General features: G+C 34.2%; 1 protein-coding gene across 1 annotated transcript in view; it reads right to left on the bottom strand.

Annotated features, from left to right (window-relative positions):
* LOC111892003 (mitogen-activated protein kinase kinase kinase 1) overlaps positions 1 to 5,857 on the bottom strand; it is a 6,098-nt gene extending 241 nt beyond the window's left edge. Inside the window, exons 1-9 of the mRNA XM_023888059.3 lie at positions 4,624 to 5,857; positions 4,347 to 4,431; positions 4,184 to 4,246; positions 3,935 to 4,092; positions 3,027 to 3,099; positions 2,890 to 2,949; positions 1,886 to 1,996; positions 1,065 to 1,280; positions 1 to 177 (exon numbers count right to left, since the gene is read on the bottom strand). The exon at positions 1 to 177 is cut by the window's left edge and continues 241 nt beyond it. Coding sequence (XP_023743827.1) covers positions 1,077 to 1,280; positions 1,886 to 1,996; positions 2,890 to 2,949; positions 3,027 to 3,099; positions 3,935 to 4,092; positions 4,184 to 4,246; positions 4,347 to 4,431; positions 4,624 to 5,513 — 1,644 coding nt within the window. The 5' untranslated portion in view covers positions 5,514 to 5,857 and the 3' untranslated portion in view covers positions 1 to 177; positions 1,065 to 1,076. The remainder of the gene's footprint in view (positions 178 to 1,064; positions 1,281 to 1,885; positions 1,997 to 2,889; positions 2,950 to 3,026; positions 3,100 to 3,934; positions 4,093 to 4,183; positions 4,247 to 4,346; positions 4,432 to 4,623) is intronic.
* Positions 5,858 to 14,434: the final 8,577 nt, after the last annotated feature.

Raw genomic sequence — 14,434 nt, 5'->3', positions numbered from 1 at the left:
CAACATCACCGGTGGGAACTAGGAACACAACAGAACTGAAGCAGAAGCAACGTTTCATCATTTTAACCCAACGCAACACTATTTAATTAATATTATATTAATATTAATACTGCCTCCCTCCCTCATTCCCCAATTTTTGCTTGCATCACATCATCTCATCTCATCTCATCTGTGTGTCTGTCATAAATACACAATGTAATATTATCTTGTTACCATACAAATACATCATACAATACAAACTTATGAAGACTAACCACCAAAACTAAAATTGCATTTTTCCATCATTTACACACACAAGTGACAAGACCGGGTAAATTTGCCCTTCTTACATATCCTACAAGCGAGTCAAAAGTCAAGTTGACTTGGACTTTCCTATTACTAATAGAAAACTACCATAAACTACTGAAAACACAATAAACTAATACTAATACAATTTTATTTTATTTTCCAAAAACATGCCAGATTGCCTACTATTATTATATTTTGTATAATCGCCATCATTCAAATAGAGTCACTTCACCTATAAATACATATACCTGCCTAATCTAAAGCTTAGATACACACACACACACCAAATTCTGACCAAGTAAACCAGCCCCCCTCTTCTTTTTTACTAGACACATACACCATCCCATCCCATTCTCCCAACAAACAGGGCCTGTATTAACTGAATATATATATATATATATATATATATATATATATATATATATATATATATATATATTCTTTTCTTAGGATATTATTTTCTTTTTCATACTACAAACAATTCAGTCTAGCTAGCACAATCAGGTGGGTGGGTAGACAAAGTCTAACAAGTAGTCATTAAGGTTGGTTTTGGAACATGGGCTTTTTTAGGTCAGGGCTGTTTTTGGTTATGAGGAATTGAGGATGTTGAAGAGAGACAAAAAAAATGCTACTTTTGTCCCAAACACTAAATAGACAAACCCTGTTCTGTTGAAAAGGTTGTAATGAAAATCCTTATTAAGAATAATGTGTCTGTGGACAGAACAGAAAGATATAAATAAATAAATAAATAAATAAATAAATAAGCCATGATTTACCTTGATTCTGGTTTAATTCAGGATCTTAAAGTTGTAGTTGTAGCTGTTTCCAGGAAGTGGCCTTGTAACAAATGGATGGTTTAAGAGCTGAGCAGCAGTTGGACGATCTCTTGGATTGACATGAAGGCATTGGAATATGAAATCCCTTGCCTCTCCAGTAACACCATCTGGAACTGGTGGAGGCTTACCGCTTCCAATTCTATATAATGCAGCCATCTGTTCATGTTCATCACAACAATATTACCTTTTTGTTCAAAAAAAAAAAAATGTTGTCCGCTTATTTTAGCTACACAGTTCAAAGCATTAATTAAGTAAATAACCTTCTTTAAAACAGAACCAATCCAGAAGCTATATCCTTTCAGTTTCAGTTTCAGATTGTGATACCGACCAAACCCTCTTGATCAATTTCTCCGTTAAATAAAAAAAATTACAAGTATTGTTCTAAATAAATAAAAGCATCAGCCAAAATGGACCAAAAGCATAGATAAGTTGAAAAAAGAAGTATTTGAAAAAATGTATTAAAATTTCAACAACACGAACACGGTACTGAAACCAAGACAAAACATTTAGCATTATTTATATGCCTTTTTACTACTACTACTAGGCATTTTGAAGCAAAAGCAAGTACTCTAGAATCCATAACAAACTTAAAAAATATAATAAATAGGCTAGCAAGTACCAAGTCACTAGTGTAGTTTATTGTTGTACTGAGGCTTGGCAAGGGTAAAAGTAACATCGGAATAGGACTCATGGACATTATTAAATAATAATAATAATAATAATAATAATAATAATAATAATAGAGAAGAAAAAATACATACACATTCCATTGGGGAATACGGAATCTGACGTGTCAACATCTCCAAGACAGTGCAACCAAGGCTCCATATGTCTGCTGCAAGTCCATACCCCTTCTTTTTTTGATTTACAACCTGCAAACAATCCTTACGTGCCTTAGCCTTCCTTGCCTTAATAAATCAAAATTTATGATGAAAGAATTTTTCACAGCCTAGCAAAGAAACTAGCGTTGTGTTATCCGTCCGTAACAAGTTATAGATACAGGAAGGCAGGACGTGTGATTAATATCCCATCCCACATGAAGAAAATTCAAATTCAAGCCATGTAAATGTGATGATGACCCCTAGCATTACCACTCAACCCACAGCCTTAGCAATTGGTTTTGTCTTGAGTTTAAACCCTAAGGCTGCATTTATTACAGTTATCGATAGCCATAGCTTATCAAGGTAATACCCCCACCTTTTTCATATGCTTATAAGACTATCAGTTGTATAGTACTATAATACTATGCAACTCATAGTATGTATAGTACTATAGTATACTGTATACTTCAACAGCATAATGTCAAAGATATTGAAATCTAGCCTAGGTGACTGTAGTTACAGGGTCTGTTTCGTGTGCTGTGCTTATCAGTTGTTTTGGGGCTTAAATTCATACATAGTATACTTCAATAAAATAATTTAAAGATATTTATTTATTTTATGTTCTATTGCATAAAAATAATGCTACAGTACTGTTGGCCTTGCATTAAAGGTTTTATGGCAAAGATGATGATCCTGCATGGAAATAGCTTATATTATAATGCACTTTTAAATAAAAGAGGGTTGCAATTTCTTGCATTTTACCCCAATAATGCTCCATAGATCTATTATCTGTTCACAAAATATAGGATCTAACTAGAATAGCAGAAAACAAACAATACAAAGCTTAAAGCTTTATCATATACTATCATCTATCAATTGCAAGTTTGCAATAGCATATATGAATATTGGTTGTGAAAAATAAAAAAGAACATAGTGAGACAAACCTCAGGTGCCATCCAGAATGCAGTTCCCTTGCAAGACTTGACATCATTGAATTTAGTGGCCTGTACAAAAGAGGAAAGGTTTAAGAAAGGACTAGGAGACACTACCAATACCAACTAATTAAGAAGATCATAGCAACCTTAGCCAACCCAAAATCTGCAAGTTTCACTGAGCCATTAGCATCAACCAATATGTTTGCACACTTCACATCCCTGACAACAAGATACTACAAGTTCAAAAATCCTTTGGCATCTATAAAATTTGTAAATCACCCGATAAAATAATATGATGACCACTGTATAGATGATTTAGGGTTTCTTCAGTTGACTTTGTTACCTTGCGTTGTGTGGGATTGATTTAATTTTGTTTTCATAGTCTAGCATTGTACATATATTGCCGTCTTACCTCACAAGAAATGCACACAAGTTTCCTAGATACGATTGCAACTATCAATCATACCATCTATTCTTTTTAGGAAAGAACAAGGGTGTGGAGAGAGAATGTGCCTTTAGACTTTAGTCACATGTTTTTACAAGTAGATGTGGGAAGTTTGGGGGTAGCTTCAATGGTTAGCTTAGAGATACAATAATGTGTGTGCGTGTGTGTTACACATTACAGAGGAAGGATATGTAACATATGAATGTCTTTATTTGATTGCACACAACATTCATAATTTCATATATTGAAAAATGATTTTTCTCATAAATAACAAGTACAAAATTTCCATATGATACATATCCTTATTTTCATTCCAAAATGATTTTTCCCATAAATAACAAGTACAAAATTTCCATATGATACATATCCTTATTTTCATTCCATCATGTACCAATTGAAGTTATCTGGGACAAACACTTGGTTGAATTAGTTACAAATCATAGGGCTAAAAAAGAAAATCTTATTACAGCATTGTTGTTTGAAAAATCTATGAAATTTATAGCAATGAGTAACCTGCTAGTTTTTAAAGCACATTGGAGAATGATGTAAGAATGGTTGGTGGTTTAATTTGGCAGATAGAGGCAAAACATAGAAAATGGGTAAAAATACCTGTGTAGGACACTGCGATCATGCAGATACTTAAGACCATGTAAGATCTGGCGTGTGTAGGAGGAAACTTGAGAATCCTGAAGATGGTATCTCTGATACAGACTTAAAAGGGAACCTTTTGTTACAAGCTCAAGAAATATATACAGCTTCGCCTCGTCCTGCAATGATGGATAAATGCAGGATGGATAAATTTATATTACACAAGTACAACAACTACAACTATAACTTACAAGGAATTCTTGGCAGTACCTTATCTGTCCCATAGTATCGAACTATGTTCTCATGTTCAAACTGACTTAAAAGAGCAATTTCCTGGAGTGGACATAATAATTAATAAATAAATAGTTCTCAAGCAGCAGCAGATACATATCATAGTAATGCTTAAATAGAACAAGAGCCTTGCGTTACCAACCTGTTCAAGTTGGAGTACGCTCTGCCTTCCCTGTTCACCTTGATCAAGCAAAGAGACTTCCTTCACAGCAATAAAACACCCACCGCTGCAACAAACAAATAAGAAATATATGCTTGTATGAGATGTATATAAATCAGGGTATTGCCACATATAACGTCTCTGCTGAGACTCTGATTTAAAGAGACAAAATCGTCCAGTTACTACTGACTACTATACGCATTGCATTCCTACTGCTCTTTCTTATTATTAATAAAGAAACAAACAAGCAAGCACTTACTCGCAAATGCCTTCATAGACTGATCCAAATGAGCCACGCCCCAGGAGCTCACCCCTCTGCCAGTGAGTAATAGTTATGTGCCTGAATCTTCCATTGGTGGATATATTAGATCCGTATCCATTTGGTGATATACTGGATGTAGGCTCTGTGGTAGTACTAGATGAATCATCCTCATTGGAAGTTGTAAAAGAACAAGATGCCGATAGTCTCATCCTAACATTCTCCACGTCAGCTTCTTCTTCCTCGGACAGCCTAAACCCATGTTGATTCACATGAGCAGAAGAAGAACCGGCTTCAATGGAAATGGAGGCGAAACTTCTAACGACATCCCACTCGGATCCAGCATCGTGATCATGCATCAAGGGTTTCGGAATAGAAGAAGACGGGGGAGAAAGAACTGGAGGCCGGACACCTTTAATTCCATTACCAACTCTAACCCTAATAATATCGGATTTACGTTCCTTTCCAATAATTTCGGCTGGTTGCTCTTCTTCAATCGCGGTCGCACCATGATCAGTATCGAGATTTAAACGAGAGCTGGGAAGAAGATCGGAAGTAGACCGGATCTTTCTAGCTTCCCAGGATGACACGGGAATCCCAAAATCTTCGGGACTTTCAAACCCTAAACTACGACAAATTATTTCAACTTGCCCAGCATCACTTCCATCAATCCGAAAGCTCGTCCTATCAATTAACGAGGGTAGTATGTCAAGTGAGCGAGTACCTCGAACAGTTGATGGCCGCACTGAAGCCTCCTCTGTGGATGTCCTGGAGAACTCGTACTCGATGTTCTTCCTTGCATTCATACGCTCGAGCTTTGGTTTCTTTGGCGTCTTCTTCTTTCTCCGTGTATCGCCATTAATAACGAGAAACTGGGGTAAGTGATGCATTGAGAGATAGAAGAGATCTTTTAACCCATCAAACTTCAAATCGTTCAGCCAATTGAGATATGGTCGGATCAGCTTTTGCTCCGTAGAACCTTGACTTCTTGTTCGGGAAAATGGCGATCTCCAAAAGGGTTGACTGCACGCGTCCCGGAGGGAAAAAGAAAGAGAGGGGTAAACGCCGTCTAGAGTCAAAGAAAGAGAATGTCGCGGTGGTTGTTTACTTTTGTGTGGTGGTGGGCTTCAAGATATGAATATCGCCCACGCACACACCACCACTTTTTACAGTGAAATTTCCGCAAAAGTTCCCCCCTCTTTTCTCGTTAAAGCTTTCAGTCCAACTCCCACCATACACCACTAAAAACACAAAAATAAACACAAAAATAAGGAATTTTTAACACTAAAACAAAGTTTTTATTCCAAGGACACACTCAAAATTTACATTATAAACATACTTTAATAAAAAAATTATAATAGTTATATAATAAATAAACATTTAACTGTAATATAATATAGATAAAGTGAAAATGAAAACTAAAATAAAAAATATTTAAAACATAAATTAATTTTGGTGAGTGAAAGTTCCAGATCAGAAATTTTTATATGTGTGTGCGCACATAAAAATGAAAGATAGAGATCTATCTGAAAGGTGTGTATATGTATCCTTTATCGTATTTTTCTAAATTCTGCAATAGATAGAAAGAAACAAAGGGAGAAAGAGAGCAAATGGATTAAGGTTTTAACAACTAACAAAGTGAAGAAGAAAATGAGTATTAACCAGAAAGATTATCTTATAGATTTAAGTATACATGATTAGTATTATTACCTATGTTTTGTGGTTATCTTAATACTTAGACTAATGTTGAAATCAAAAGAAAATACACAATAATTTTGTATGAATTTCATCTTGCAATCATGGAACAATCTATCTTCGGTAAAGCTTTACAGACAAATTTATGAAGTGCGATAGTTTTTTGGATTGTATAGATACTTTTTTCTAAACTTTGTGACTTTAAAATTGAATATATAACGTCGTATAAAAAAATGAAAAAAATAAACTCATTGACAAAACAATCATTTTTAATATATTGATAAAGGGTTATTCCGATGTTTTAGCCGAATTAACGAAAAAGTCTCAATATTTTGATAAATTAACAAAAAAAACCTGAATACCGGCTAAATCTGTGAAACCGACCACGGAGGGTTATCCTGAAGTTTTAGCTGGTATTTTGTCTTTTTTATAAACAAATTTAATTTTAGATTAAACCGTAAACAGACCTAAAATATTAAGATTTTATTGGAAATTTTCATTTGCAGAAGACCACTAATTTGTTAGTCCATTAGAGATGCCCTTATAAGCTTAAAATATCAATGTTGAATGTTTTTAAGTTTGGAATAAATAAATGGTTAATTTCATACGTACGTGTGTGTGTGTGTGTATATATATATATATATATATATATATATATATATATATATATATATATATAGGCTTAGGTTATTGTATTCTAACTAATTATTGTACGGATGTAGAAATGATTTTGGGCCAATCATTTTACTTATTTTAAGAATCAAATATAATTGAAAAATATCATCTAATTTAATTACAAGGGTATTTTAGTCAATTAATATAGATTTAATAAAGGAAAAATGCATATTTTAAGGGATCATAGATTCTATTAATTTTAAAAATCCGATTTTACGATTTGGACATTCTGACAAAATATGTTTATGAGTTTATTCAAAAATAAAAATATTCTTCAACCATAAAATAATAAACATATTCTTGAATCTATTTCTTGATCATGACTTTAAAAACTTTTTGTAGAATAACAAAAATTATATTAATTCTTATAGAATACGGGTAACAATTGCTAAGAATTACATTTATTGTTAAAGAAGAAAACTAAAAAACTTCAAATCGGAAAAAAAAAACATCAAAATCTAACAAAGACACTAATACATTCCAAAAGAATAATGTTGCTAAGAATCGCTTTCAATTATGTGGTCCGTTCTTCAAGCATAAACTTCTGTGAAAACAAATCCAATTGTAGTTTAGAATCCAATAATACATTAGCAAATAGAAAATAAAAAACTAAATTCTTTTGGAAAAATATGCGGACTTGTGAATTGCACCAATACCAATAACCAAGAATTGTAAAACATGTATAAATAAGTGAGAAAATATTTATGTTTCATCCCAACAAAACTAGAATTCGTGATTCCATTCCGATAGAATTGGAATTCAAGATTCAATTACCGTATGCATTCTGTTGGAAAAATATCCAAGTAAAAAATGCATAAATCAATAAATCAGTAGCACATTGGAGATGAGATGCACAATCGATAAACATTCGATAAAAACTCCATCACTAACCATGAATACAATCTGAGACTGTCATGACATGTTGAACAATCAATACCACCATATTTCTCTTTGGCATTTCTTCAAACACCTTTAGGCGTTCCCTAAATCACCACATTTTCTATGAATCATGAATGAAAAAAAAATCCAATTCAGAACCATTAACATTAAATTCATATGAACACATAATTGCTCTTTGTTGGTGGAAATGGAAATATGGAATGGAAATGTTTTACCTCAAGGAGGTATCGGGCACACCAGATATGGTCTCCGACTTCGATTCCAACTCTAGGACCCACTTGGAATTCTCACTGTGAGACACAATTTGTGATATAAAATTTTTGATTTTATAAAAAATATTTTAAATAATAAAGAAAATGAGAAGAAAAAAACATGTCCTGACATGACTTCACCATTGGTTCCACTGATGTTGATTCCAGCATATAAACAGGCCTTGTAATGTGCATCAGATATGTCCCTTCCAAATGACTTATCTGCCCCCGCACCACAGTAGTATGAGCCCTATGAATTGGAAAAAGGAAATAGATTAAATAAAACTGATTTCCATGGAATTTGTTTAACTAGAATCGGGAAAAGGAATGGAATGGTTGATTCTAGTAGAATATGATGATTATATTTATACCTGAGGACCAGGGTAGCCTCCAACAGGCCAACCCAAAGGCCACTTCACATCTTGTTGAAGCAAAGTGTACTCTTGATCAATTCCAAACCTTAAATTACATCATTGAAACAAATGTATAAGTTTTTTTTCAAAACAAAGATAATTATTAAAAATTCATCAAATTTTGACTCAAAAAAACTACCAGGGAACTTGTGCTACAACTTTAGGATAACTGAAAATCTTAGCAGCCTTAGCACGTTTGTTTGTAGCGATAGGAACTCCTTGTGGAGTATATGTGTCACATATTACCTTTCAAAAAGAAGCAAAATAGATAATTTAAGAAAATAGCAAATTTTCAAAATATTAAGCTTTCTTCCCATACATGCCCTAGATTACGGCATATGATACATGAATATGTTATTATAGATAATGAATTCAACATTAAAACTCCATAAACAAATTGTAAAAACTTAGGGTGCTGACTGAAAATCACATAAAAGTTCAATTCACGTGAAACCCTAAATTAAGAAGAAGGAAACCTGATTTTAAAAACCGAAGCTTTTATCAACTATGTGGTGTTGTCTTCATGGAAAGATTCAATCTCCGTGCTTAAAAGTTTCCAAGAATTCTCTCCATGGGCGGAAAACCTCCAAATTGTCAGAAGTTGTAATGAATCGGTAGCTTGGAAAACATTCTCCGACCCTAAATACGTCTGGTGGCAGTACATTGGAAAACACAATAACGATTTTAACCAAAGTAGTGAATAAACGATCATCGAGATCCTGATTAGCATAATCCCACCAGAAAACAATAGCGTCTTGTGTAACGTGGCACCGCATTTTGTTACATAACTTGAGAAATGAAATGGGATGCAGCTCAATGAGGCTACAATGGCGAATCTTCTTATTCCTTCTTATAATATAATGAGATTATGTATGATGTTGATCTTGTTCACTTTCGATCTTTATCTTGAAGCTTCAACCAGTGATACAGAATCCTATGGGGGGTTTTCAAAGTGACGCAGGTGGTATATATATAAAGGGGATAAGTTGGGTTAAAAATCAACTAGCATAATTATAGGGAGTATTTCGGGAAGTTGTTTATAAAATTATCTAATTACCCTTACTTATTTATTTAATTATTTATTTTTATTTTAAATTTTGATTGGTCCACAATCAAACTTACATCCACACAATAATTACTTAGAATACTTGAACCTAGCTCGCTCTCTCTCTCTCTCTCTCTCTCTCTATATATATATATATATATATATATATATATATATATATATATATACACACACACATACACACGTGGTTCAAATAATAACTCTTAAACATTAAGAACTCTAATAACCATTTTTATAATTTTATCATTAAGGATGTTTTTATGAACATGCAAACTAAACAAAGTTTATATTAAAGTTTTAAGTAAAATAAATACAATATATTTTTACTACGTCTTACCTGTACAATATATATAAAGATTATATTAGTCAAAGTTATTAATGATTGATGTTTTTGGAGTTTAGCGTCGAATGAACGAAAATATTGTAAATTGCATTGATGTTTAGGATGTGAGGATTATATATATATATATATATATATATATATATATATATATATATATATAGTTATAAAAACCATGAAATTATTGTAAATTGCATTTGTGTTTAGGATGTGAGGATTATATATATATATATATATATATATATATATATATATATATATATATATATTATTGTAAATTGCATTTGTGTTTAGGATGTGAGGATTATATATATATATATATATATATATATATATATATATATATATATATATATAATCCTCACATCCTAAACATAAATGCAATTTACAATAATTTAATGGCTTATATATATATATATATATATATATATATATATATATATATATATATATATATATACATATCGTTATAAAAGCCATGAAATTATTGAGTTAGACATAGCATGTGTGAAACATCCCAAAAATTATGACCGAAAATTTCATTTTTAAATCATTAAATAAATCATAGTTATTAAAATCATCTTATCAAAACAGAAACCATAGTACCTCAAAATATCATAATCGGTATATCCATATCAAAAACACATGTCAAATATATCTGAGTAACATCCCAGACTAAACATCATGGTGTGTGCAATCCAGTCATCCTGAGCTCTTCCATTTGCTATCGGAAGTACCTGAAACCAAAACTGAAAACTGGAAGCACGAAGCTTACTGAGTCTCCCCAAACTACCATACACCATATACATAATCACATAATAACATAACATGGGCCTCGCCCGACATCAGACAGAGTCCGGCATCGGGCCCCGCCCGGCATCGAGCAAAGCTCAGTATACATATAAACATATCAAAATTTTCACATAAAATAATCATATAACATAAACATATAAACATTCCTCGGGCCCGACATCGGACCGAAATCCAGAAGCATATAGACGTTCCTCGGGCATCGCCAATCATCGGACTAAAATTAGGAAACATACAAATACTGACACATCCAATAATCACGAAGACATCAAGCATACAAACATTCCTCGGGCATCGCCCAACATCGGACCAAATTCAGGAAATCATATAAGCATCCATCAGGCACAGCCCAACATCAGACCTTAGTCCGGAACATACTAACATAAATATACAGGCCGACATTGGTGCCTTCGACCCATTCGTGTAGGAGGAAACTCACCTCAAATGATAGATGAAACATCTCTGTCAGGAATCAGCTCTACTCACTCCTTGAACCAAACCAACCCCTTAGATGCCATTTCATGCTCATAACCCTTTAGGGTCAACTATGGTAAAGGTCAAGTCTATGTCAAAGTCAAAGTCAAAGTCAACGCTCCGATTTGACTCAACTCGTTGAGTTTACTCCCCAACTCGTTGAGTTTCCATAAATCACATAATCGTGAAATCACGATCCAACTCGTCGAGTTCCTCTTTCTTAACAGAATTGGGACTTTCCCAGTACAACTCGTCGAGTTCCCTTGTGGACTCATCGAGCTCCTTATTTTTCAATAGAGTCCGGAAAATTCCAAACCAATTCGTCGAGTTCCCTTGTGGACTCGTCGAGTTCATCAGTCTGGAAATGCCTCTAGAAGGGTAAAGTTTCCGACTGGAGATGCCTATAGAAGGGTAAAGTTTTCGACTTTACCCATTAATACCTTTCCGAAATGGATTAAGCTCAAACCCTAACCCAAAAAGGCCAAGGTCTTAATCTAAACACCATCAAAACAAAAATCTAGACCATGAGATCATAGATCTAGACTCTAGGGACTAAACGATCACATAAAGTCTTAAACTTTATCCACATGCATGGCCATAAAAGCTTCAAAAGGCCAAAATTATGGTCTAAAGGTTGCATGGGACTTTCATGGCCATAAAGTTGGCACCTTTATGCCATGAAACCCCTCAAGACCTTAGATCTGAAGTGGCAAACCATTTGGGACATCCAAATCCCATGAATCGTGATATTTTGACCAAATCAAGAAAAATAACCCCCAAAAGGAGATCTAATCAACTACAAAGCAAGGCTCAAGATTTATACTAGCAAAATGTTGTGGATGAGGCAATAGTTTTGGATCTACAAACTCCTTCTTGTGTCCTCAAGCTTTTTCCTTCTTCCAATGGCTTCAAAACACACACTAAAACACTTAGAATGGCTCACAAACACTCACAATAGCATTAGGGTTTCGAGATTTAGGGTTTGGGACTTGGAGGCTGGAAATGAGGCCAACATGAAAGGTTTAAGGTGTTTAAATAGGGCGTAAACCCTGGAAATTAGGGTTTCATCTCTGTCGGCCTACTCGTCGAGTTGAGGCATGCTAACTCGTCGAGTAGGTTACTTACATTGCGCAGTCCTTATGATCTTCACTCGACGAGTTTGGGGCTCCTAACTCACCGAATTGCTCTATAAAATGGAATAAATTATAAATTAATACGTACCAGGAATCAGGCGTTACAATTCTCCCCCACTGTCTCAGACTTTGTTCTCGAAGTCTGTTGTCTCAAATAACTCTGGATAATGTTGTCTCATCTCCTCCTCTGGCTCCCAACTCCACTCTGACCCCTTGCGGTGCATCCACTGCACTTTCACTAGTTGTACAACCTTGTTCCTTGTGAGACCCACTATTAATCTAATACCTTTACAATATTATTACTCCAAAACATGCTACATGCATATTCATAAAACAATATTTTACATTGATAGTTTAATTACAAAAGACTGGATAGAAACCGACTATTAAGATTTTTACAAAATTTTATATATATCACAAAACTTCCCAGGAAATTATACACTAAATACAAAAGCTATAACATTATCTATTCTACATCTTCTACCAGTACATGAATATATTGGATGCTTATCACCTGCAATAGTTTAAACATTGAGAGGGATAAGCGGGTGACGCTTAGTGAGTTCAATAACAGTTACAATATAACGTTATGCCATATACATATCAATATGATAGAAGCAAAGAGGGACAAGGAACAACAAAGGCATATGTGAATATTGTGACAAGCTTTCCATATCAACAAATGATTTGATTCAAAGATTTACAATCAATGAGATACAACAATTTCAACTTGATATACATCAATAAGACTTCAGCCCATGTGGCATAGAAAATATACGATTTTTGAATTATCATTTGCTAGCAGGATTTCAGCCCTACCTAGCCTTCTGCCAATGCTAAAGTGAATGCTTAGTCATTCACTTCATGGTCAGAGGCTACATACCAGTACCCAAGTGATGCTTAATCATTCACTTCGTGGTCAAAGGTATAGCTCATTATCATAATAACACAGGAAAACACATTGCATATATAACACATAACATACAATTGTCCCTATATTGAACTCACCATGAAATAATCGATTTGGGCAGCACTTCGCCTCTAAATATGATTTTCTTTGACGAAACCGGGGATTTTCGTTGAAAACTAGACCTTGCGCGGGCGGAGTTTCAACTTGAAAATATTATTTTCTCGGGTCTTCGGGGCGTCGGACTTGCTTCGAGTGTCGGGGATGTTTCCTAGGCTTCGAGGGTGCTAGGGTAAATTGAGAGAGAGTAAAATGTGTAAAAGAGTGAAATTTGTAACCTAAACCCAGAGAGCTTCGCATGCTATTCATAGTATCCGAGGGCTCGCATTACGTTGGGCGTACGAGATGTGGCAATGGTTCAGAACCCGGGCCTCGGACGTGGCTGAGTTAGGACACACGTCGTCATGCGAAGACGCTTAGTGGCTAATACGTGTCTTCGTAGTATGCTGGGAGCGAACTTCTCTGGCCAGCCTCGTAATTTGTGCCATAAACTTCAAAATTCCGTAACTTTCACATACGAACTCCGTTTTTAACATTCTTTATATCCATGCGTAAGTGAAATTATGCTCTACGACTTTCGTTTATACCTCGTCTGCTAATTTTTCTTTTTTAATATTATATTTTTTTAACGGTCCGGGACATGAAAAGTCCGTTAAAAATTCATAACTTCTTAATCTGACGTCCGTTTTCGTCTGTCTTTTTACCATTGTATTACTATTGACGAGATCTTCGATTCTCGTTTAGGTTGTGTCAGCTAAAAATCACTCAACCTTTATTTCGAGTTTTTAGCAGTATACTGTTATACTAAAACTTCGAAAAATCATAACTTCCTCATACGAAGTCAGATTTGGACATTCTTTTTATGAAAATTCTCGGTTTAACGAATACTACGACTTTCATTTAGATCACTAAAGCTAAAAAGTAGTTTATCATAAACTCACTTTTTACGTCATATGGCATCGTGTCGGTTCTGTCACGAAACTTCAATAAGTCATAACTTCTTCGTTATAACTCGGATTTCGATGAGGTTTTCGCCTAAATGTTTTTAACGAGATAATATACAACTTTCAATAACATTATTTTTATT

The sequence above is a fragment of the Lactuca sativa genome, chromosome 4, assembly GCF_002870075.4.
Source record: "Lactuca sativa cultivar Salinas chromosome 4, Lsat_Salinas_v11, whole genome shotgun sequence".
Classification (NCBI taxonomy): domain Eukaryota; kingdom Viridiplantae; phylum Streptophyta; class Magnoliopsida; order Asterales; family Asteraceae; genus Lactuca; species Lactuca sativa.
Note: the sequence above shows the minus strand (reverse complement) of the source record. Positions and strands in the feature narration are given on the sequence as shown.